The sequence below is a fragment of the Gorilla gorilla genome, chromosome 1 (assembly GCF_029281585.2).
Source record: "Gorilla gorilla gorilla isolate KB3781 chromosome 1, NHGRI_mGorGor1-v2.1_pri, whole genome shotgun sequence".
Taxonomy (NCBI): Eukaryota; Metazoa; Chordata; class Mammalia; order Primates; family Hominidae; genus Gorilla; species Gorilla gorilla.
The window spans coordinates 172,849,913-172,871,819 of NC_073224.2; the positions used below are offsets into that span (position 1 = coordinate 172,849,913).

Here is a 21,907-nt window from a genome sequence, read left to right on the forward strand (position 1 = left end):
ACCTGCATAGTCTTAGAGTAGGGACTGGCCACTCCAGAAAGATCAACAATGTGACTTAAGGCAAGGGCTTTGGGTCACGTGGTATCCGTCAACTTGGAGATAGAGATTAACCATGTGGTTAATCAACTGATTATGCCTGTATGCCCCACTACAAACTCTGAACACAATGATTGGGTGAGCTTCCCTGGGTGGCAGATCTCCATGTGTGCATTGTCATTCAGCAATGCTAGGGAGTAACCTGTCCTGACTCCACAGGAAGAGGACAATAAAAGCTCCACATTTGTTATTTCGGGACTGACTCTGCCCTGTGAACTTCTTTCCTTGGCTGGTTGTAATCTGTAACCTTTCCTTGTAATTAACTATAACCCTAAATACAATAGCTTTCAGTAAGGTCTGTGAGTCTTTCTAGCAAATTATCGAACCTGAGGGTTCTATTCAGGGTTTTGACGGCCCCCTGAACTTGGTGTCAGAAGTAAGGGCAGTTTTGGGGAATGTGCTTTCTAACTTTGTAGTTGGCCTACTTCAAAGGAAGCAGGAAAAAGTCTGCAGATTTTATTTTCTTTGCTTTCTTATAGTATACAGTTTATATTTTAAGAAATCTGTATACTTTTAAAATGGAACATTCATTAGGTTCCTTTACCCAGTATTTATCTATAATAGGTTCATGAACTCATTCAGTAAATACTGAATTTAACTGAGAGCAATTAAAGTAGTTAGGAAAAAATCCACTTGAATTCTTTTTTGTGTACATTTACCAAACATTTGTTATTAAAGAGAAAATACTTTGTACTTTGTATTATATTAATAATTGTATTACTAATTATAAGATGCTGGGCAAATCACATAGTTTCTTTGAATTTCAGTCAGGTCTTTTCTAAAATCAAAGATAATACCCTTTCCATAGGTACGAATTAAGGTTTAAGAATGAAAAGTAAAGGATGAAATTAGAACTATTTTAAAGTTGTAGCCTAGTACCTGACATGCAGAACGTGTTCCATAAATATTAACTGAGATAATGATAATATTCTAAGAATTTCATAAGATTCATGCTTTACAAATTTTATTGACTGAAGATTAATGAGTAGCTAACGTTTCTGAACTGAATTCTTTACTTAAGAAGCTAATTTTCACCTCTGTGCAAATTTTTGAGCTGAAGTTATTATAACAATCTTAGACAAATCACCACTGTCAACTAGATTCCAGTTATCAATTCCATACAAACCATTGTTCCTGAATGTATATGGCTTAAAAAATATAATAGAATCAAGCTACCTTGGCCAGTCACAGTGGCTACTCACATCTGTAATCCCAGCACTTTGGGAGAACAAGGCAAGAGGATCACTTGAGGCCAGAAGTTCAAGACTAGCCTGGGCAACATAGTGAGACCCGTGTCCTTACAAAAAAATAAAAATAAAAAAATTAGCCTGGCATAGTGGCATGCACCTGTAGTCCTAGCTACTAGGGAGGCTGAGGTGGGAGAACCACTTGAGCACAGGAGATTGAGGCTGCAGTGGGCTATGATCACACCACTGTGCTCCAGTCTGGGCAACAGAAAAGAATCAAACTACCTTCTACTTTTAATTATTGTATTTTTGTTTTTTAAATATTTGAAATAAATTGATTCCAGTGTTTTCATGCATTGACTATTAATATCAATTTCTAGCCAAATTTGGATTGCTACATAACTATACTTCTTTATTTTATTTTATTTTATTTTTGCAGTTTTGCCATTGCCACTAGCACAGACTTGTGAAGATTAATTTTGGTGCTTTTCTTCCTTTTCTTCTCACAGATGTTGAAATGCTGTTTTTTAAAGCTTTTCCCCCTATTTTGATGCATCAGATAAGGTACATTCTTGGAATGATGAACAACCCCTGACTTAAAATTTAACCAATGTTGTGAAATTCCCCATCATTTTAAATTAAATACAAGCTGTTTTCAAGTCTGTCATTTTTAGATTATGGCTCTAAAAATAAATGATTCCCATGGCCTTAGTGCATTTTCTGCTCACACAAGTGAGCAATAAGGACAAATGGTTCCTTAGGATACAGTAAATACAGCAGAATATATGTCAGTGCATCTCCATTATCTCTCATAAAAGTGCTAAGTGGTATGTGTGTGTGCAGCCAAGTCTGCTATACAACTTGCGTAATACAGTGGTGATTTTACTAATCGCACGGGAGGTTTCTTGGCCTTGGAAATAAGAATGGTTTTTTGTTGTTGTTGTTTTTAATATCATAAGCCTTGAAAGCAATCTTCCATCAAATATTCAAATATAAACTGTTGACTTCCATTCAGACCTGCAAGCTGTATGGTGGACTTTGTAAGCTTCTTTTTGAAATTCGATGTTTCCAGGAAAGCACAAAAGGAGAAAGGAGGTACAATAAGGGGAAACAAAGTCACTGTTCCCCAGTTCTTTTTACTTGATCTTCTTCTTTTACTTGACTCTCCTTCCACTCCTTCAGCATAATCGGTTTTAATATCCGTAAGCATCTGGGGAGTCACCTGGGCTTTTAGTGACAAAAGTCTGCGGGCGAAGCCCCTCTGAGAAGAGAACTCTGCTCTCTAGGCCTTTCAGAGGTAGGCAGAGCTCGGCAACCGGTTTCTACGGACCGAGGACGCGTTGCTAAGGGACTGAAGGGTGGGGGCGGGGCGAGTAACCCGCGGAGCCAGAAGAGGGAGGAAAGGAGATGAGGTTTGTTTCAGGGTGCGGAAGGGTTGGAAGAGTTGAAAATCAAAATTTGCATGAGGGTGGGAGGCGAAATAGGAAAAACGTCGTTTTACATAAACGGCCTTTCTGTCCCCGGAGTCGGTGGGACGTTCTCCAGCTGGGCCTGGAGCGGGAGAGTGTGGTTGAGGTCAGGCAAGTGTGGGACCGCGGCGAGAGGCGAGCCCGGGGGGCTCTTCCAGGTTCGCGGAAGAACCCTTTGCATCTTCTAAACTAAATATTAATGAGCTTCCTCAATGTTGCTGTTAATTTTGCTTTCCCATGAAACGACCATAGGCATAGAGCGTTTGAGTCGGGCTTCGTATGTTTCCAGCGAGATGGAGGCACCTGGGGGAAGGTGACTCGGGGCCGGGCAAGAGATGCGAGAGGCTCTGGGGGGCGCTTAATTGATACATTTCCAAATTGACGACTCCCAACATCCTGGAATGGATGGTGGAAGCTGATCGCCCCCGCAGTAATTGTGCTGAGATTTCGAGCTGGCTGATCAATTCTTCCAATCATTATCTGATTAGTCACCCACAATAATACTCCACAATCCACGTACATCATAGTTTTAAAATTCCTCAGTAGTTTTTCTTAGAAACTTCCCTTCCAGGCCGGCGCGTTGGCTTACGCCTGTAATCCCAGCACTTTGGGAGGCCAAGGGGGGCGGATCACTTGAGGTCAGGAGTTAGAGACCAGCCTGGCCACAGTGGCGAAACCCCGTCTCTACTAAAAATACAAAAATTAGCCGGGCATGGTGGTGGGCGCGTGTAGTCCCACCTACTGGGGAGGCTGAGGCAGGGCAATCGCTTGAACCTGGGAGGCGGAGGTTGCAGTGAGCTGAGATCGCAGCCACTGCACTCCAGCCTGGGTGACAGAGTCAGTGAGACCGTCTCAAAAATAAAAATAAATAAATAAGGGACAAGAAAATGCATAATGCGGAACTAAGCACATAGGTCGGGTTTTTAAATTAGTTCTCAGTGCCTGGGCTGTACTACCTTGCTGGGACGGCCATGACAAAACATCATAGACGGAGTGGCTAAACAACAGAAATTTGTTTTCTTACAGTTCTAGACACTAAAAGTTGGAAATGAAGAGGTGGGCAGGGTTGTTTTCTTCAGAGGCCTCGCTCCTTGGCTTGGGGTGGTGGCTGCCTTCTCACTGAATCTTCACAACGACTTTCCTCTGTGTATCCTCGGTGTCCCAATCTCCTCTTCTTATATGACACCAGTCATGCTGGCCAGAGGCCTACCCTAACAATCCCATTTTAACTTTACTCTTTAAATGCTGTATGTCCAAATACAATCCCAGTCTGAGATCCTGGGGCCTAGGACTTCAACATATGAATTTAGGGGCAACATAATTCAGCCTATAATATGGGCCATTTATCAACATTTTAGATTTAAAGAAAAAAGATTCCCCTAAGTCTATCCTTGGAATGTGAGATGGAGATAACTCAGCCAGTTATCTAATTATTGAGTAAACATTAATCACATAACAGATGAAGTGAGTCCTTACTGTGGTCTCAATAGTGGACTGTGTCAGATAAAAGTGTAAGAAGTGTCCTCGTCCTCAAGGAGTAAGCATTTGAACTGATAAAGCCACATAATGGAAGTGAATTTTAATTTAAGCCTGCATTTTCTAGATAATTTCTCAGGCCTTTAGTTTGTAACTTTAGAGATTCTTAGTTTTCCTGAGTTGTTTAGAACTTGCTGAAGAACTCTTCTCAGCTGAGCCTGTTATATTGACGACACTGGGTTTTGTTATTTTTTGTTTGTTTGTTTTTAGTCCCAAAGGTGCTGTTAAAATAAAATTGTTCTCTTAAAATATTTAAGACATTTTTATTTTAGATATGACTTAGTCTCTGATATGCTAATAATATTGACCTACAATTTTTGTTGAGAGCAAGTTTTTGCAGTGAGGCCTGTAGATGATTCACTGTGAGAGTAATTGGGAATTCATTCTGCCCCAATTGGTATGGCCTCTATTTCATTGTGTTCTTTAAAAACAAACAAACAAACAACAACAAAAAACTGTCACTACTGAGCTAGAAATTAAGAACATAAATCCAAGTTTCCTTTCAAAACAATTTTACCAAGTTTAGATTGGCAGTAACCGCATTTTATAATAATTCACTCAACTTTTTATTTCATCTTCCAGTAAATCATTATGAAGTAACATCATTTATTACAGATAAACTAGGATTACTCTTCCTAAAAATTTATATTCAGAGACATCTCCAAATTAAATTGTAATTTTCAAATCCCCGTTAGATGTAAAACGCTTTGCCTGAGGCTGAGAGTCGGAGGTGGATAAGTCAATTCTTGCTTCAAATGAGCTTTCAACCCAGTAAGGAAGAGATCTGTCACAGAGTAAATCTCTTTTTTTTTTTTTTTGAAATGGAGACTCGCTCGTCACCCAGGCTGGAGTGCAGTGGCACGATCACAGCTCACTGCAACCTCCGCCACCTGGGTTCAGGTTATTCTCCTACCTCAACCTCCAAAGTAGCTGGGATTACAGGCATGTGCCACCATGCCCAGCTAATTTTTTTTGTATTTTTAGTAGACACAGGGTTTCACCATGTTGGCCAGGCAGGTCTCGACTCCTGATTTGAAGTGATCCGCCTGCCTCAGCTTCCCGAAGTGCTGGGATTACAGATGTGAGCCACCACGCCCAGCGAGTAAACCTCTTAAAACCTGGTGTGGTGGCTCTTGCCTGTAATCCCAGCTACTCAGGAGGCTGAGAGGCTGGAGGATTGCTTGAGGCCAGGAGCACACAACAAATAGACTGTCACTGAGACAAGGAATGAGACAATGCCAAGGAAAGTTTCATAGAAGAGGTAGTCATGACTGGGCACTGTAATCCCAGCACTTTGGGAGGCCGAGGTGGGCGGATCACAAGGTCAGGAGTTTGAGACCAGCCTGGCCAATATGGTGAAACCCCATCTCTACCAAAAATACAAAAATTAGCTGCGTGTGGTGGCGGGCACCTGTAATCCCAGCTACTCAGGAGGCTGTGGCAGGAGAATCACTTGAACCCGGGAGGTGGAGGTTGCAGTGAGCCAAGATTGTGCCACTGCACTCCAGCCTAGACTGCGAGACTCCATCTCAAAAAAAAAAAAAAAGAAGAAGAAGAAGAGGTAGTCTTCATACCATATTTCATAAAGAGTAGGCTTTTGACTGGAAGACATGTGGGAGAACATTCTGAGTAGAAGGAAACGCAGGAGTGAACAGTGTGCTTGAGAAAAGGGCAGGACGTGTCCAGGAAGTAAGAGTGGTAGAAAATGGTGGAACAGAAAGGGGAAGGATGAATAAACTAGAAAGGTGGGCTGAGCCAGATCCTGGACTATCTTTTCTTGAATAGTCTCATATGTCATCTGAAGAGTTTGGGTATTCTTCAGGTTATGAGAGCAAGCCAAGGTTTGTGGGCTGGAACTGGTCCTGATCAGTGTCCTGTTGAAGAAAGACAGTTCTGATGGCATTGTGTTTGTTTGTTTTTGTTTTTTGAGAAGGAGTCTCACTCTGTCACCTAGGCTGGAGTGCAGTAGTGTGATCTTGGCTCACTGCAACCTCCATCTCCCGGGTTCATGGGATTCTCCTGCCTAAGCCTCCAGAGTAGCTAGGATTACAAACATGCACCACCATTCCCAGCTAATTTTCTTTTCTTTTTTTGTATTTTTCTTTTTTTAATAGATTTCATCATGTTGGCCAGCCTGGTCTCAAACTCCTGACCTCAAGTGATCCGCCTGCCTCAGCCTCCCAAAGTGCTGGGATTACAGGTATGAGCCACTGCGCCCAGCCCATTTAATATCGTCTTGATTCATTTTGCATTAAAAGATTAGTAGTTAGTTTATGCAAAGTAGTTGGGGAACATCATCATATTAGTACTGATGTTCCTTTGCTCTCAGCATTTATTTGAGGAGACACAAAATAGGCCCTTGATGAACTTATGAAATATAATGATGAAAGCAAGCAAGTTAATCTATAGTGTTTCCTCACCTCCACTTTTTCCCAGGGCCATTTATCCATTAGGTACCATTGGCACATTGCCAAAGACCAATGGAAGAAAAGAATTTGCAAACTGAAAAAATTGTATTAGTTTCAAAATATGAAATTAATACTACAAAACTAACATTCAGTCAATTTCATTAACCGGCAAATTTAGTATTCATAAAACTGTTGTTGACGCTTGAAAATAATTGGTTAGTTTTTCTCACTTCAAAAAAATTCATGATCTGCACAGTGATTTTCCAGAAATCATTCATAGCCAAATAATTTACTCTTAGCAAACTATTTTTAAAGCAAAAACATAAAAATTATTTCATGCTATGGTTAACCGTATATAGAAAAATACAGCTGTGTGTGCATGTGCGTGCATGTGCGTATGTGTGTGTGTATAATGGGATGGCATTTTGCCTCTTAAAATGTCCTATGTGGTGTTGAAGATGGGGTGACTAAAAGTGAGAGGTGTAGGACACCTTACTCTAAAAAGATCTGCTTTCTGTTCTTTCTCACAAATGAGCAGCATTGTTTCAGCTGGCCCTCATGTAGTTTATACCTTCCCCAAACTGGGAAACTCATTCACTTCAATACATTGATTCTTCCAGTTATTTACCTGTGTCTTGCTGAAAAATAGAAATCTTTGTCTCCAGTAAAATGAACTTAGGTGGGGAATATGAGAGCCTTCTCCCCGCCCTTGAACTCATATTTTGTTTAAGGGAAACACAAAAGCTAAAACTCCTCGGAGAGTTTTAGTTTAGTTTAGTTTTACAAGACGGATGTTTCTTGGGTCTGAAAAGAATATATGTCCACGTAATCATAATGTATATTCTCTTTCAAAATCTGTCCCCTATAGTCCTGTAAGAAATCCAGAAAGTCATCAGCATTCACATTATGCTAATGCCTTTACCCTGTCAATGTCAAATAAAATATAGAGACTGATCTCTAAAATCAAAATGTTTATTTGGGAGGAAATAATTGCAATTAGGGCATACACACAGAGCAGTAGTCTTCAGTATATTCTGAAGAACAAAGAATAGGTTAGAGGTTTTATAAAACCAGGAAGTGTTACAAATTGGCACTAGTGAGGTTTTGAGGCACTGACAAGATTGGTAAGTGAAGGCTGTGGGCAAAATTCGTTTAGAGTTGCCACAGGTCTTTTCGGTAGCTATTAGATACAACTGGTTTAGGTTACAGCAGTCAATTTCAGCTGCCAGACTTGCAGAGGGACTGCATTTTTGAAGCGATGTTCTGCGCCCTGAGTGTTTTCTCTTACCCTGGCTTCTCACTGTGTTTAAGTTAGGTACCACAAGAGTGACCCATTTCATATGATCAGCTTTCACAATCCTGGATCTCCCCTTCCCAGCGTGCAACCTGAGGTTGTGTGGTTCGTCATAAGGCAGGCTATCTGCTTGCACCCCCATGGCCCAGAATTTCCTCTGCGTAATTTTTTTTAAACAAATGGGATCTTGCTCTGTCTGTCATCCAAGCTGGGGTGCAGTAGTATGATCATAGCTCACTGCAGCCTCGAACTCCTGGACTCAAATGATCCTTTTGATTCTCCCACCTCAGCCTCCCCAGCAGCTGGGATTATAGATGCGTGCTACTGTGCCCGGCTACTTTTTTTTTTTTCTTTTTGAGATGAGGTCTTGCTATGTTGCCCAGAGTGGTCTCAAACTCCTAGGGTCAAGCAATCCTCCTGCATCAGCCTCCCAAGTAGCTGGGATTATAGGCACACACCACCACACCCAGCATGTCTGTATACTTTATTTATCACACTGGACTACATCATGTGATGGAGGGAAAATCTGGATGTAGTGACGTGATAGAGGGCATGCTGGGATGGGATGTCATTCAGTGCATGAAGAATTCATACTCAGGGCGATGTATGGTGAAGGAAAAAAGAGTAAAAAAAAGCTGAAAGAAACCAATTACAAAATAATGTAAACTTTTGGCATCGGATCCTGAATCTTTCTCCTTTCATGAACTGTTGTCTCCACGTGGCATTGCTGGAATAATATACAATATAGGAGAAATATCAGAGATTTTTTTGAGCTGGAAAGAACCTTAGTATTAACATTAATATTCATTGAAAACATTGATGATTCTGTACTTTCTGTGAACCACATCACTTTTACACTTAAATGCCACTGGAGCCCATTTAATTCAGTGAGCAAAAATATACTGACTGCATGGTCATCTACACAATTTTTTTTTCTTTTTGAGACAGAGTCTTACTCTGTCACCCAGGCTGGAGCACAGTGGCGTGCCATCTTGGCTCACCGCAACTTCTGCCTCCTGGGTTCAAGCGACCCCTCCTCAGCCTCCCAAATCGCTGGGATTACAAGCATGTGGCACCACGCACAGCTAATTTTTGTATTTTTAGTAGAGACAGGGTTTCAGTATGTTGGCCAGGCTGGTCTTGAACGCCTGACCTCAAGCGATCTGCCCGCCTCGGCCTCCCAAAGTGCTGGGATTACAGGGATGAGCTATTGTGCCTGACCCATCTACTCAATTTTTAAAATAAATAAATAAATAAATAAAGGGACTTTTGGGTTGATATTCCTGGATTCTTGCCTCCACTCTGCCCTAGCCATTTCTATTAAACTAATAGGGTACTCTGTGGCCTTCAGTTTTCTCATCTGAAGATGTAATAAATTAGACCAGGTTCTGATGTCTCATACAGCTCCCTAAACTTAATATGGACTGCTTGACCTCAGATGAGACTGTTAGCAATATTAATTAACTAGGAAATATGAACTATTATGGCAATGGGACCTAACCAGCTTAGTTGCTGCTACTTATGTGTGACTAATTGCCTGCTACATGCTGTTAACAGTCTTGGATCATTGACCAATTTAATTTGAAGCAATTAATTATATAAATATGAGTTCCTTGTATTTACTTTCATTAAAATTATATCATGACAAAAAGAAAACAGATATGTCCAAAGTCCTACTCCTGGCCAGGCACAGTGGCTCATACCTGTAATCCCAGCATTTTGGGAGGCTGAGACAGGCAGATCACTTGAGGTCAGGAGTTTGAGACCAGCCTGGCCAACATGATGAAACCCCGTCTCTACTAAAAATACAAAAATTAGCTGGGCATGGTGGTGCACACCTGTAATCCCAGCTACTCAGGAGGCTTAGGCAGGAAAATCACTTGAACCCAGGAGGTGGAGGTTGCAGTGAGCCAAGATCACACCACTGCACTCCTAAGACTCTGTCTCAACGACAACAACAACAAAATTAAGTCCTACTCCTAGCTTGATATATTTTTAATTTAAAAAATTTAAAAAGAAAATAGATGTAAGTCAAGCCACACGGTCTTGCTTCAAGTATAAGTCACATATGGTTCTCACGGTAATCGTGAACTTTCTCCCCCTCACCTTTATCATAAATTTAAAAATTCATGGGGCCTATACATATCTGGGAGTTCTGATCATATAGCCTTCAATTGAAAAAACTTGGGTACATTTACAATTCTATGATTTACTGTATGATTTCAACAATTCTATTATTTACCTAAAACAGTAATGTAAAAGTGAGTCTTTTGAAAACTTATGCCTAGTTATATGTTTAAATTTGAATTGATTTGTTCTTCTTCCTCCTTATTTTAAAATAGGAATTTAGTGATTGACAATGGCAGAAAAAATCTTAGAGAAGTTGGATGTCCTTGATAAGCAAGCAGAGATAATCTTGGCCAGAAGAACAAAGGTTTGTGAAGTATAAGCTACAATTCATTTTAATCATTAACAGGTTAACATTTCAAATGTGAATAATTTTACTTTTTAGCTAATGATACATTAATATGATATAAACTAATTTGTAAAAAGCAACTAATTATACTAGTTGAAAAGGTAATGTATACAAATATAAACATTTTATTGCTGATGTACAAAGTTTCAATGAATCATCCAATGAAGGGCTTTTGGATTGTTTTGACGATTTTACTAGTAAAAATAAAGCTGCTTAAAAAATAAAATAAAGCTGCTATGGACATTTGCATCCAGGTTTGTATGAACATGAGTTTCCATTTCTCTGAGGTAAATGCATGACAGTGTGATTGCTGGTGCGATCTTTCTCTTAACTTTAGCAAGATCAAAGCCACAAGATTTGGTTTGAGTTCCCCCAATCCAATGGGTTTCTCCTCCCTGTACCTCAGCCCCGAAACCACCTCCGGGATGTAAGCTGGGCTATTAGAGGGTGGACCTCAGTTATTTCGCTTCTTTCAGCGATCTGTCCTACTCTGTTTTCTAATAGCTGGGGGCAGTTGTTTTCATATATTTTGCCTGAGCTCCTAGTTGTTGAGAGCAGGAGACTAATTCCCATAGTGCTCCATCTATTGGCAGAAGCAGAAGTCCCCCATATCCTTTGATTTTGCTTTCAGGGTTTTCATCTCTTTATTCTTTTGTGCTATGCTCTGAGATAATTTTTTAGAGAAAACTTTCAGCTCCTTTACTCACCTTTTAGCTAGATCCTTTTTCTTCTTCAATCCATTTGTATAAGGATTTTAACAAAGTCCTCTTTTGATTACTTTCTTCACTCTATTTCTGGCTCTCACGACTAGAGGAAGATTGGTGTGATTCATCGTGCGTGTGGCTACAGGAAGAGGAGCAGGCTGGAGGGACATGCCTACTATGGTTCCAAGAGCTCTATGTATCTAAATATGTAGGTCTTTCCTTAAATTCTGTACTTTAGAATTAGGAGGGAGCCTTAATAATCCTCAAGTCCTACCCCCACATTTTACAGATGGGAAAAGAACGACTCAGGTCACACAGCAAAGGCATAAAAACAGTTGGTGCACTAGACCCCCAATTTTCAGTCTGTACTATTTTTCCATTATTGCCTGCCACCTAAATTCTGTGTGTGTGTGTGTAAAGTGAGATTTTTTTTTTCTTTCCACCTAAGATTTTCCCCATATAAAGAGTATTCTTTTTTTTTTTTTTTCACTTTGGCTTTGCTGCAGATAAACAGGCTTCAGAATGAAGGAAGAAAAACAACTATGGCTATACCCCTGACATTTGATTTTCAGTTGGAATTTGAAGAAGCTCTTGCTACATCCGCGTCTAAGGCAATATCAAAGATCAAAGAAGACAAGTCATGCAGCATTACAAAATCAAAAATGTAACTATCATAACCACCTTAAATTTTCGGTTCAGAATTTGTTTGTTTGTTTGTGAAACAAGGACTCACTCATTGCCTAGGCTAGAGTGCAGTGGTGCAAACATGGCTCACTGCAGCCTCAACTTCCCAGGTTTAGGTGATTCTCCCACCTTGGCCTCCAGAGTAGCTGGGACTACAGGCATGCACCACCATGCCCAGCTAATTTTTTGTATTTTGAATAGAGATGGGGTTTTCCCATGTTTCCCAGGCTGGTCTTGAACTTCTGGCCTCAAGAGATCCACCCACCTAGGCTTCCCAAAGTACTGGGATTACAGGCATGAGCCACCTCACCTCATCCAGTTCAGAGTTTTAAAACATTACTTTATATCTGTCTTAGATTATGCAATGTATATTAAATGAAAGTTTTATGGCATATTTTATAAGGGTTATGAGTTAAAATATACTAGATTAGCTTTCTGAATATTTCTAGTTTATAAAATATTTATTATGTATAATATTTTACTAGTGTAGATGGTAATTACAATTGTGAATTTTTAAAGGAAGGCTTTTCTTGAGCTCAATTATATTGCCCCAAATTAATGTCAGGATTTATTGCAAACTTTAACTGATATGCTTAAGAAAAAGTCTGCCTAGAAAACTAAGTAAGGCAATTTCTCTGTGCACTTAAAAGGGATAGCCTAAATATGTCATACTTGGTCTTTCACTGGCATTTAGTACATGCATAATGCTATAAAATTTTTCCAAGCACATCAGAATTGTAAAGGAGAGTTCAGAAAAAAAGAAGTACAAAGATGTGGAATCAATAGAACTTCAAATTAATTGGACATTGGTAGTAGTGTGGATACTGTCCTTATCTCATTTATTCTGGGTAACAAGTTTTCCTCACTTGTTCTCTGCCTAAGTACAAAGCACTACTGTGCACCCAGTTGCCAAGCCCAAAAGCTCACAGTCATCCTATTGAATAGGGTATAGTAGTGATGAAGAGCACAGGCTCTGAAATCAGACTGCTAAGGTTTAAATCCAGCCTTGCTACTTGTTAGCTATGTGACCTTGATTTTCACACATAGTTTAGACAGGCAGCAGCTATGACACTATGCACTAGGCAGCCCACGTGAGCACTATGACATTTGTGGGCCGGGCATGGTGGCTCACGCCTGTAATCCTAACACATTGGGAGGCTGAGGTGGGCGAATTGCCTGAGGTCAGGAGTTTGAGACCAGCCTGAGCAACATGGTGAAACCCTGTCTCTACTAAAATATATTTTTAAAAAATTATCTGGGCTTGGTGGTGCATGCCTGTAGTCCCAGCTACTTGGGAGGCTGAGGCATGAGAATTGCTTGAACTCGGGAGGCAGAGGTTGCTGTGAGCTGAGATCATGCCACTGCACTCCGGCCTGGGCAACAGAGCAAGACTCCATCTCAAAAAACAAACAAACTATGACATTTGCATCTAAGACCACTCCTACTTACTTACATTTTCATGTAAGTATTCTGATTAAGGCCTACCACCTGATTGTCTCAAAATAGCTTTCTTCATGCAGCAGTTTTGTACTATTGCTCAGAGTGAAACAAACTTTTTTAGCCCAATGTTTTAGTGCAGTTTTACAGATGAAAAACCTAAGTCTGGGTGAGGTTAAACAATTTGCACAAGGTCATACAGCTAACAAATTGAAAGGCTGGATTTGAACCTTAGAAGTCTGATTTCAGAGCCTGTGTTCTTCATCACTACTGTACCCCATTCAATAGGATGCCTGCAAGCTTTGGGTCTTGGTAACTAGGTGCATTGTAGTGCTTTGTACTTAGGCAGAGACCAAGTGAAGAAAAGGAGATTGGGGTGGATAAGAGGATCAAAGTGAGAAGGGCTGGGATTTATTTCATAGATGTTAAGTTTTAGATGCCCATAGGCTTCTAAACATTCAGGTAGAGATATCTGGAAGAAAGCTGCCAGCATTGATGAAACTGTGGCAGGCAAACTTGTTAGCTCGTAAGTAGGGTCAAATCTCAGACTCTCAGTGGTTTTTAACACCTACTTCTAGGGAAGCTTAGGAGTAGAATAACTGATACTTGGATCCTCCTTAGAAACTGTGGTAAAAGTAATTGTATCTCAGTCTTCAGTGAGTTATAGGACACCCTTATCCAGGTCCCTGTCAGCCTAGAAGGAAACTTTATATCCATTTTATCTATCGTACAATTCTATCTGCTTCTAGATAGCAGAATTTATAATTTAGTTATACCTCAGCCAAATAAAAAAACTTAATCTATATAATAAAATGGAAACTTTAAAAAATATGACAAGAGACTATATAAACTAGAAAAGAAAGTCAAGATCAGTTGAGGACAGGATTTGTGTATAATTAATCTTATAAATCAAATGTACAATACTTAGTTTTTAATTCAATACATTGCTTATAAACCATGTTAAGTATGCATTTGTTGGAGGACTAAAAAAAAGAAAAGCTGTCAATCTCCCAGTATGTTCACCAAACTTTGGCTTTCCTCTCATAAGTGCACTGAACTTTTTTTTTTTTTTTTTTTTTTTTGAGATAGAGTCTTGCTCTGTTGTCGCCCAGGCTGGAGTGCAGTGGTATGATCTCGGCTCACTGCAACCTCCCTCTCCCGGGTTCAAGCGATTCTTCTGCCTCAGCCTCCCGAGTAGCTGGGACTACAGGCATGTGCCACCACACCCGGCTAATGTTTTGTATTTTTAGTAGAGATGAGGTTTCACCATGTTGGCCAGGCTGGTCTCGAACTCCTGACCTCGGGTGATCCACCCGCCTTGGCCTGCCAAAGTGCTGGAATTACAGGCGTGAGCCACTGCATCCAGCCTAGCACACTGAACTTTTAAGAGTACTTGGGAAACTTAGTATGTTTAACACCTCCCAAAAGAATGTTAAAATGACCACAGTTTGCAAAATTGAAGAGAAAACAATGGCAACATAAAGGCACAATATTGGTAATCAAGAAGAAGCTATAGCCATGGATATGGAAGACATTAAAATAATTATAATGAATGCTTTGTGTAACTACATTGCTTTGACACACGGGTGTAATAATGGATGAACTTTTGGGAAAATATGAAAGGGAAAAATCTCAACAAAAAAGAAAACATAAATAGATCAATAACTGTAGAAAAATTTGAGGAAGGAGTCAAAGAATTCCTTTACAAAAGTACCACTTTGAAGCTGTGTCAAAGGTGAGTTTCTTTGTAGTTTCAAAGAACTATTTAAATAGTTTTGGAACACAGACAAAGGTGGAACAGTTCTCAGTTCTTTTTTTGCAAAGGTAGATTTGATCCTTAAGTCTGACCACAAGAATAGAAAGCAAATATAGATTTTTAAAGAAATATAAAATAAAATGTTAGTTTTAACTATTTCATTGCTTATTCTTGATTCAGGGACATAAAAACATAAAGCAGCCCAGGCATGGTGGCTCACACCTGTAATCCCAGCACTTTGGAAGGCCGAGATGGCCTGATCACCTGAGGTCAGGAGTTCAAGACCAGCCTGGCCAACATGGTGAAACCCCATCTCTACTAAAAACACAAAAGTTAGCCAGGCATGGTGGCGGGCTCCTGTAATCCCAGCTACTCAGGAGGCTGAGGCAGGAGAATAGCTTAAACCCTGGAGGTGGAAGTTGCAGTGAGCTGAGATTGCACCATTGCACTCCAGCCTGGGCACCAAGAGTGAAACTCCATCTCAAAAATAGTAATAATAATAAAGCAGTTTTATATTTCTCTAATTTCATCCTGATCACTTTGGTTATTAAAATTCTGTCCAACTTAGTATTTTAATCTCACCCCTCGTCATGGCTTTCCCGTCCCTATACAAGCCAGTCTAATGACACGGGGAGCTGAAATGGAGAGGGGTATGGTCAGCAATTTGATTACTCCTATTCCCTCAACTGAGAGTAGGAGGTTGATATGGCCTTCTTCTAGCACAACTCCTCCTCACTCTTCTTCTAATTTCTTTTTTCTCTTATATGGGTACAGTGGTGTGCTAAAGCCAGCTCCTACCAATTCATTAGAGCTGCTTGTTGAATTTTCAGCAATTTTGTGAGATGTTTATTAAACACTCACCTTTAAAAATTAAATTATGTAAACTTAAAATTCAATGGCATACCAAAAATAAAGATAATACTCAAAACTCATCACTTCCTAATTATTGTACATTTTACTGTTATTCATGGTTTTGAAGTTATTTACATCTACTATATCCATATGGTAGAAATTTGTATAACAGTATGCTACTACACATCTCTTCCAAATTTCACATTTAATTATATCACATTGGTAGAAATTGACAACAGGAGTATTTACACCACAGCAATTGGCAAACACTACAAATCAAGGCTTGAGTCGTTGTCTGTCTAGATTTAAGAAAGTGAGGAAGAAAATGTTAATGATGAAGATTAAACTTAAAAGTAAGTCTTACCAAAAAAAGTATGCCTTACCTATAGCCATTATGCTTTGAGTAGCATGAAAAATAAGGAAATATTCAAAAACTATTATTTGGTTCAGCAAAGAAGTAGCTTACACCATTGATGAATGAGTAAAATTCCACATTAAAATTACACCCAAAGGCAAGGTTATTAAAATTTTACCAGCACATCCTCCTGTATGGGAGTAAAGGAGGAGGGAGAGAGAAGAAGACAAAAGGTCTTATTTCTTTCTGGACACTGTTTCCAACTTTTCCCTTAGTCATCAATCATTTTTGGCCAACTTTAGTCATAAAGAGCACATATGAGAGATCCTCAGAGGAACACATTCTCCAACCAAGGAGAGCAGCTACAACTCTTCAAATTCTCCATCAACTCCTATACTCTCCAATATACTCCACAATTTCTTCTGCGAAGGATCCCCAGGTTTTCAGTCAGCAATCTGGGTAGAGTATCAGCAAATTGACCCAAACACAGTTACTACCTCAGTATTCATTTGACCCCCTATATTAGTCAGTTCAAGCTGCTATAAAGAATACCATACCCTGGGTGGTTTAAATAAATTTATTTGTCATAGTTCTAAAGGCTAGGAAGTCCAAGATCAGTGTCTGGTGAGGACACTCTTCCTGCTTTGCAGACAGCTGTCTTCTTCTTGTATCTTCATATGGCAGAGAGAAAGAGACAGATAGCACCTCTCTCATGTCTTATAAGGGCACTAATCCCAATCATGAGGCTACACCCTCATGACCTAATTACCTCTTGAAGGCCGCACCTCCCAAAACCATAACTTTGGGCATTTAGACTTCAATATATGAATTTGAAGGGGGGATGCAAATATTCAGTCTGTAGAATTCCACCCCTGTTCCCCCCAAATTTACATCTTTCTTACATGGAAAATACATTCATCCCATCCCAATAGATCCAAAATTCTTAACTGGTTCAGCATCAACTCTAAAGTCCAAACTCTCAACTAAATATCATCTAAATCAGATATGGATGAAACTTCAGGTAAGAGTACCCTGAGACAAAATTTCTCTCCAGTTGTGAACCTGTGAAGGCAAACAAGTTGTTTGTTTCCAAGCTACATTGATGGGATAGGTGTAGGATAGACATTCTCATTCCAAAAGGGAGAGATAAAAAAGAAGGGAGAAATGACACGTCCTGAATAATTCTAAAACCATGCAAGCAAACTCTATGAGATCCTAAGGTTTGAGAATAATCCTCTTTGGTTCAAAGCTCTGCCTTCTAGATTCACTAGACTAGTGGTCCTGCCTCCAGAACCCACTCAGGCAGTGGCCTCACCTCTGAAGCTCTGCCTAGTGGGAGTTGCACACCCATGGCTCCACTGGGCAGGGATCTTACCCTTTGAAATAGAAGTGGAGGCAGCCCTGTCCCCTGAGCACATGCCCTCTGGGCCTGTTGTGGGAGTGGCATCCCTGATCATCTTTGAATTGCTTTTGAGGTCCTTCTTCCCTTGTCTTGAAAAATAGTGCACAGTTATAGCTGAACAGCTGCATACAGTAGCTCTATGATCTGGTCCTGTAGAATCTAAGAAGTTCAACAGTTTTCTTTCATTTTTTCCCACTTTCTCTGTTTCCCTTAGTCCCAGCTGGCAGTGTTTCTGCTGGTATAATCCCATCTCTATTCCTGGCTTCTGTTGAGATGGCTGATTTGGTCCTTGGTACACATCCACACTGACCTACCTATCAAACAGTCAACTTACTATACCCTTAGTGTTCTCTCCCAAGCATACTTTTTCATTCTTTTGTAATATGGGCAGGCTGAAAATTTTTCAAATCTTTAACTTCTGGTTCCTTTTTCCTTAATAATTTCATCTTCAATTCATTTCTTTCCTCTTGCATTTTACTATAAACATCAGTAGGAACCAAATCACTCCTCAACACTTTGCTTAGAACTAACCTCAGCTAACTATCCAATTTCATTGCCTGCAAGTTCTACATTCCACAAAATACTAAAACACAAACACAATTAAGCCAAGTTCCTTGACATTTTATAACAAGCACCACCTTTCCTCCAGTTTCCAATAACATGTTATTTACTTCCATCTGAGATCTCATCAGAATGGCCCTTACCATCCACATTTCTACCAACATTTTGTTCATCATTATTTATGGATCCTCTAAGAAAATGGAAGCTTTTCTCTTTTCTTTTTGAGCCCTCACTAAAGTCACCTTTAATATCTCCTTCATGGCAATGTCAGCATTTTCTAGCATGCACTTCCAAACTTTTCCAGCCTCTACCCATTAACAAATTCCAAAGCCACTGCCACATTTTCAAGTATTTGTTACAGCAGCACCCCACTGCTCATTACTAATTTCTGTCTTAGTATGGGCTGCTACAACAGCACACCATAGCCTGGGTGGCTTAAACAACAGAAATTTGTTTCTCACAATTCTCGAGGCCAGGAAGTCCAAGATCAAAGTTCCAGCAGATTGGGTGTCTGGTGAGGGTATTCTTCTTGGTTTGCAGACAGCTGTTTCTTTGTATCTTCATGTCATGAGGAGATAGAGAGAAAGGCAAATAGAGAGACAGGGAGAGAAGGAGTTAGACCAACTCTTATTAGAAGAACGCAAATCCTTTTCATGAGGCTATACCCTCATAACCTAATTATCTCCCAAAGCTCCCACTTGCAAATACCACAGCGTTAGAGATTTAAGCTTCAGCATTTGAATTTGAGGGGGATACAAACATTCAGTCCCCAGCATTTCCCCAGAAACTCAAGTATCCTGGCCATGCCAAACAGTGTGGTGCAGGGTGTCTACTTTACTTGCTTATTCCACTCACTCCAAATTTGACATGGGGCAAATCAGCAAGTGTGGTGTCTAACAGATGTGCAACTGAGGAATAAGATGCCAGTCTCTATGAGTGATTTTTTGGGAATTCCCTCATCAGTTTTGTGGAGGAAGCATCCCTGCCCCTCCCACATTGAGAAAAGAGGAAAAAGCCACAGCAGACCCTAACAGGTCAATGACTCATAATTCTGATAGTTTTCTTTTTTCCCTCACCAGTTTTCTTCTATTTGAAGGCCTAAAAGAATCTCTTGCTCCAAGTATTGGCCGATCTTTGTAGAATACAGAGTATGTATTGCTCCTTTTTACTCAGCTGCGGAGTAAAAAGTCACCTGGTCACCAATTCTAAGGCAACGGAATAATTGCCACTCAACAACTTATTTTAACAAAATGAAATCCAACACTATATTAAATAAATATTACTCCACTATGACTAAGTGGAGTAAATTTCAGGAATAAGAAAGAGTATCCTCATTTATCTCTATGACATTTTGTTGATCACTTTCTAAACTTTACTTTACATAATTCTTACAACAATCCCTTGAGATAACTATTAACCTTATTTGACACATGAAGGACTGAGATTCAGAGTATTCGATATTCTATGGAAGTTCACATAGAGTCAAGATGCAAAGTAAGATCTAACTTCAAAGCCTATGCTCTTTGGTTCACCACAAGGAAATTCATATCTGAATATCTTTATATACTCTGCAAATGAATTTGAAAAACATACTTTAGCAACATAAGTATTTTTAAGATAAGGATAAAATATTACCTCCTTAACAAGACTATATAGCCAGCATCATCCTTAGAAACCCTTGACTCATTCTCATTCAAGTTAGAAACAGAACAATGCCCATTCTCACTAGTATACTACACTCTCCTAGAAGTCCTCCCCAATGATATTAAATAAGAACATAAGATACATTTTTTGAAAGGAACAGATAAATTGTTTTACGGAGATTACATAATTATTTATTAAAAGAGAGAACAAACTGAAAACCCATTAAAAAGTATGATGATAAGAAAGTTCAATAAAAATTTACCAAAAATCTTATGCATTCAATAATTTTTTTTTTCTTTTGAGACAGAATCTCTCTCTGTCACCCAGGCTGGAGTGCAGTGGCACGATCTCAGCTGACTGCAACCTCTGCCTCCTGGATTCAAGCAATTCTCCTGCCTCAGCCTCCCGAGTAGCTGGGACTAGAGGCACATGCCACCACACCCAGCTAATTTTTGTATTTTTAGTAGAGATGGGGTTTCGCCATGTTGGCCAGGCTGGTCTTGAACTACTGACCTCAGGTAATCCACCCCGCTCAGCCTCTCAAAGTGTTGGGATTACAGGCATTAGCCACCGCGCCCGGCCTATTAGGCATTCAATGAATATTAAACATGTACTATGTACCAGTCATGCTATAGTTGCTAAAATACCACAGTGAATAAAACACATAAATAGTGTGCCCTCAGAGTTTACAATCTAGAATAAGATGGGGAGAGAGATAATAAACTAAATAAACAAATGAATATATAATATAAATTTACCAGTGATGAATTTTATAAAGGAAAATATAGTAAATTAAGGGAATTAAAATCAACAGGGATTACTATTTTAGATGGGGGAAGTGGGGTGGGCTGGAAAGATCTTTCTGAAGAGGTGGAAATGTGAGTGGAGACTGAAATGAAAGAGTAGGCCACGTCAACCCCTTGTGGGGAGAATACTACAGGCAGAGGAAAGAGCAAGGTCCTTAAGTGGAGCCTAAATTCCTTTCCCTGAACCAAACAGCTAGAAAATTTGCTCAGCGTTCATGTGGAGCTGAGAGGTGAAGGGGTATGCAGAGAGAAGCCTGGAGTGGCATTCAGTGGAAATTCTGCTACTTAGAAATGAGAACTGGGGGAAAAGTTTCTGTCTGTTAGGGAGCATTTTGAATTTTAATCAAGTCTGATAGGAAACAGTTGAAGGAAATGATAGTCACACTTGTATTTTACAAGTGTTGCTATGGCTGTATTGCGAAGAGAATGTTGAGGACAAGTGTAATAGCAGGGAGAGCAAACAGAAGGCTAGAGACATAGGGAAGGGGTTCAGATGAAAAATAAAAGGGTCTTGGATTTGGATGGGAGCAATGAGGAAAGAGGTGTTTGGATTTGGAATCTATTTCAAAGAAAGACACAGTATTTGCTGATAGGTTGGGAGTGGAAAAAGAGAGAAAGAGAAATAAAAGATGTCTGCAAACTTTTTGGCCTAACCCTCTGGTTGAATGGAGATGGGGAAACCTGGGTGAGGAGAAGATCAGGAAGGGGATGGTGGAATCAATAATTTGGTTTTGAATATGTTAAGTTCAAGATACTTATAATTAAGCTAAGTGCAGGAGTCATGTGGGCAGTTGGACATATAAATCTGAAGTTCAGAGAAGAGGTTAGAGTCTGGACTATAAATCTGGGACATTGGCCTATAGACAACAGTTACAGTGTGGGACCGGCCTATACCAACTAAGGGTGAGTATCTGAGGTCTGAGGGCTGAGTCATGGGTTGTTCTAGCATTTAGAGGTCAGAAAGAGCATCAATTATGTAATAGTATTAATTTTCTAGTATACCATCACTAGCCAGTTAACAAATTTAGAGGAGGATAATTTGTCTTTACAATAAATAAATGCTGTGATCCTTTCTAGTATCTGAATTCCCTAACTCTATGTCCCACCACTTTGATTCAGGTCCAGTAATGTCCTCAATGTCTCATTGAAGTAATTTCCAGCATATTTTTCTGAAAGGGTTAATCAGCTTGTGAATAACAGTTTCTTGGAGTGCCCTCAATGCTATCACAGCAGCAAATAG

The 21,907-nt window shown here is 39.8% G+C and overlaps 1 protein-coding gene across 6 annotated transcripts in view; it reads left to right on the forward strand.

Moving 5' to 3' along the window:
• C1H1orf141 (chromosome 1 C1orf141 homolog) overlaps positions 1-21,907 on the forward strand; it is a 52,307-nt gene that overhangs the window by 4,340 nt on the left and 26,060 nt on the right. For 3 of the 6 annotated variants that reach the window (XM_019036528.4, XM_055350479.2, XM_019036517.4), the window contains exons 1-4: positions 2,641-2,695; positions 6,403-6,488; positions 10,333-10,424; positions 11,677-11,834. In XM_019036528.4, the coding sequence (XP_018892073.3) occupies positions 10,350-10,424; positions 11,677-11,834 (233 nt within the window). In that variant the 5' untranslated portion in view covers positions 2,641-2,695; positions 6,403-6,488; positions 10,333-10,349. Of the gene's footprint in view, positions 1-2,640; positions 2,696-6,402; positions 6,489-10,332; positions 10,425-11,676; positions 11,835-21,907 lie in introns of those variants that run through there. The other 3 variants (XM_055350508.2, XM_031014973.3, XM_055350484.2) reach the window with 1 other exon arrangement.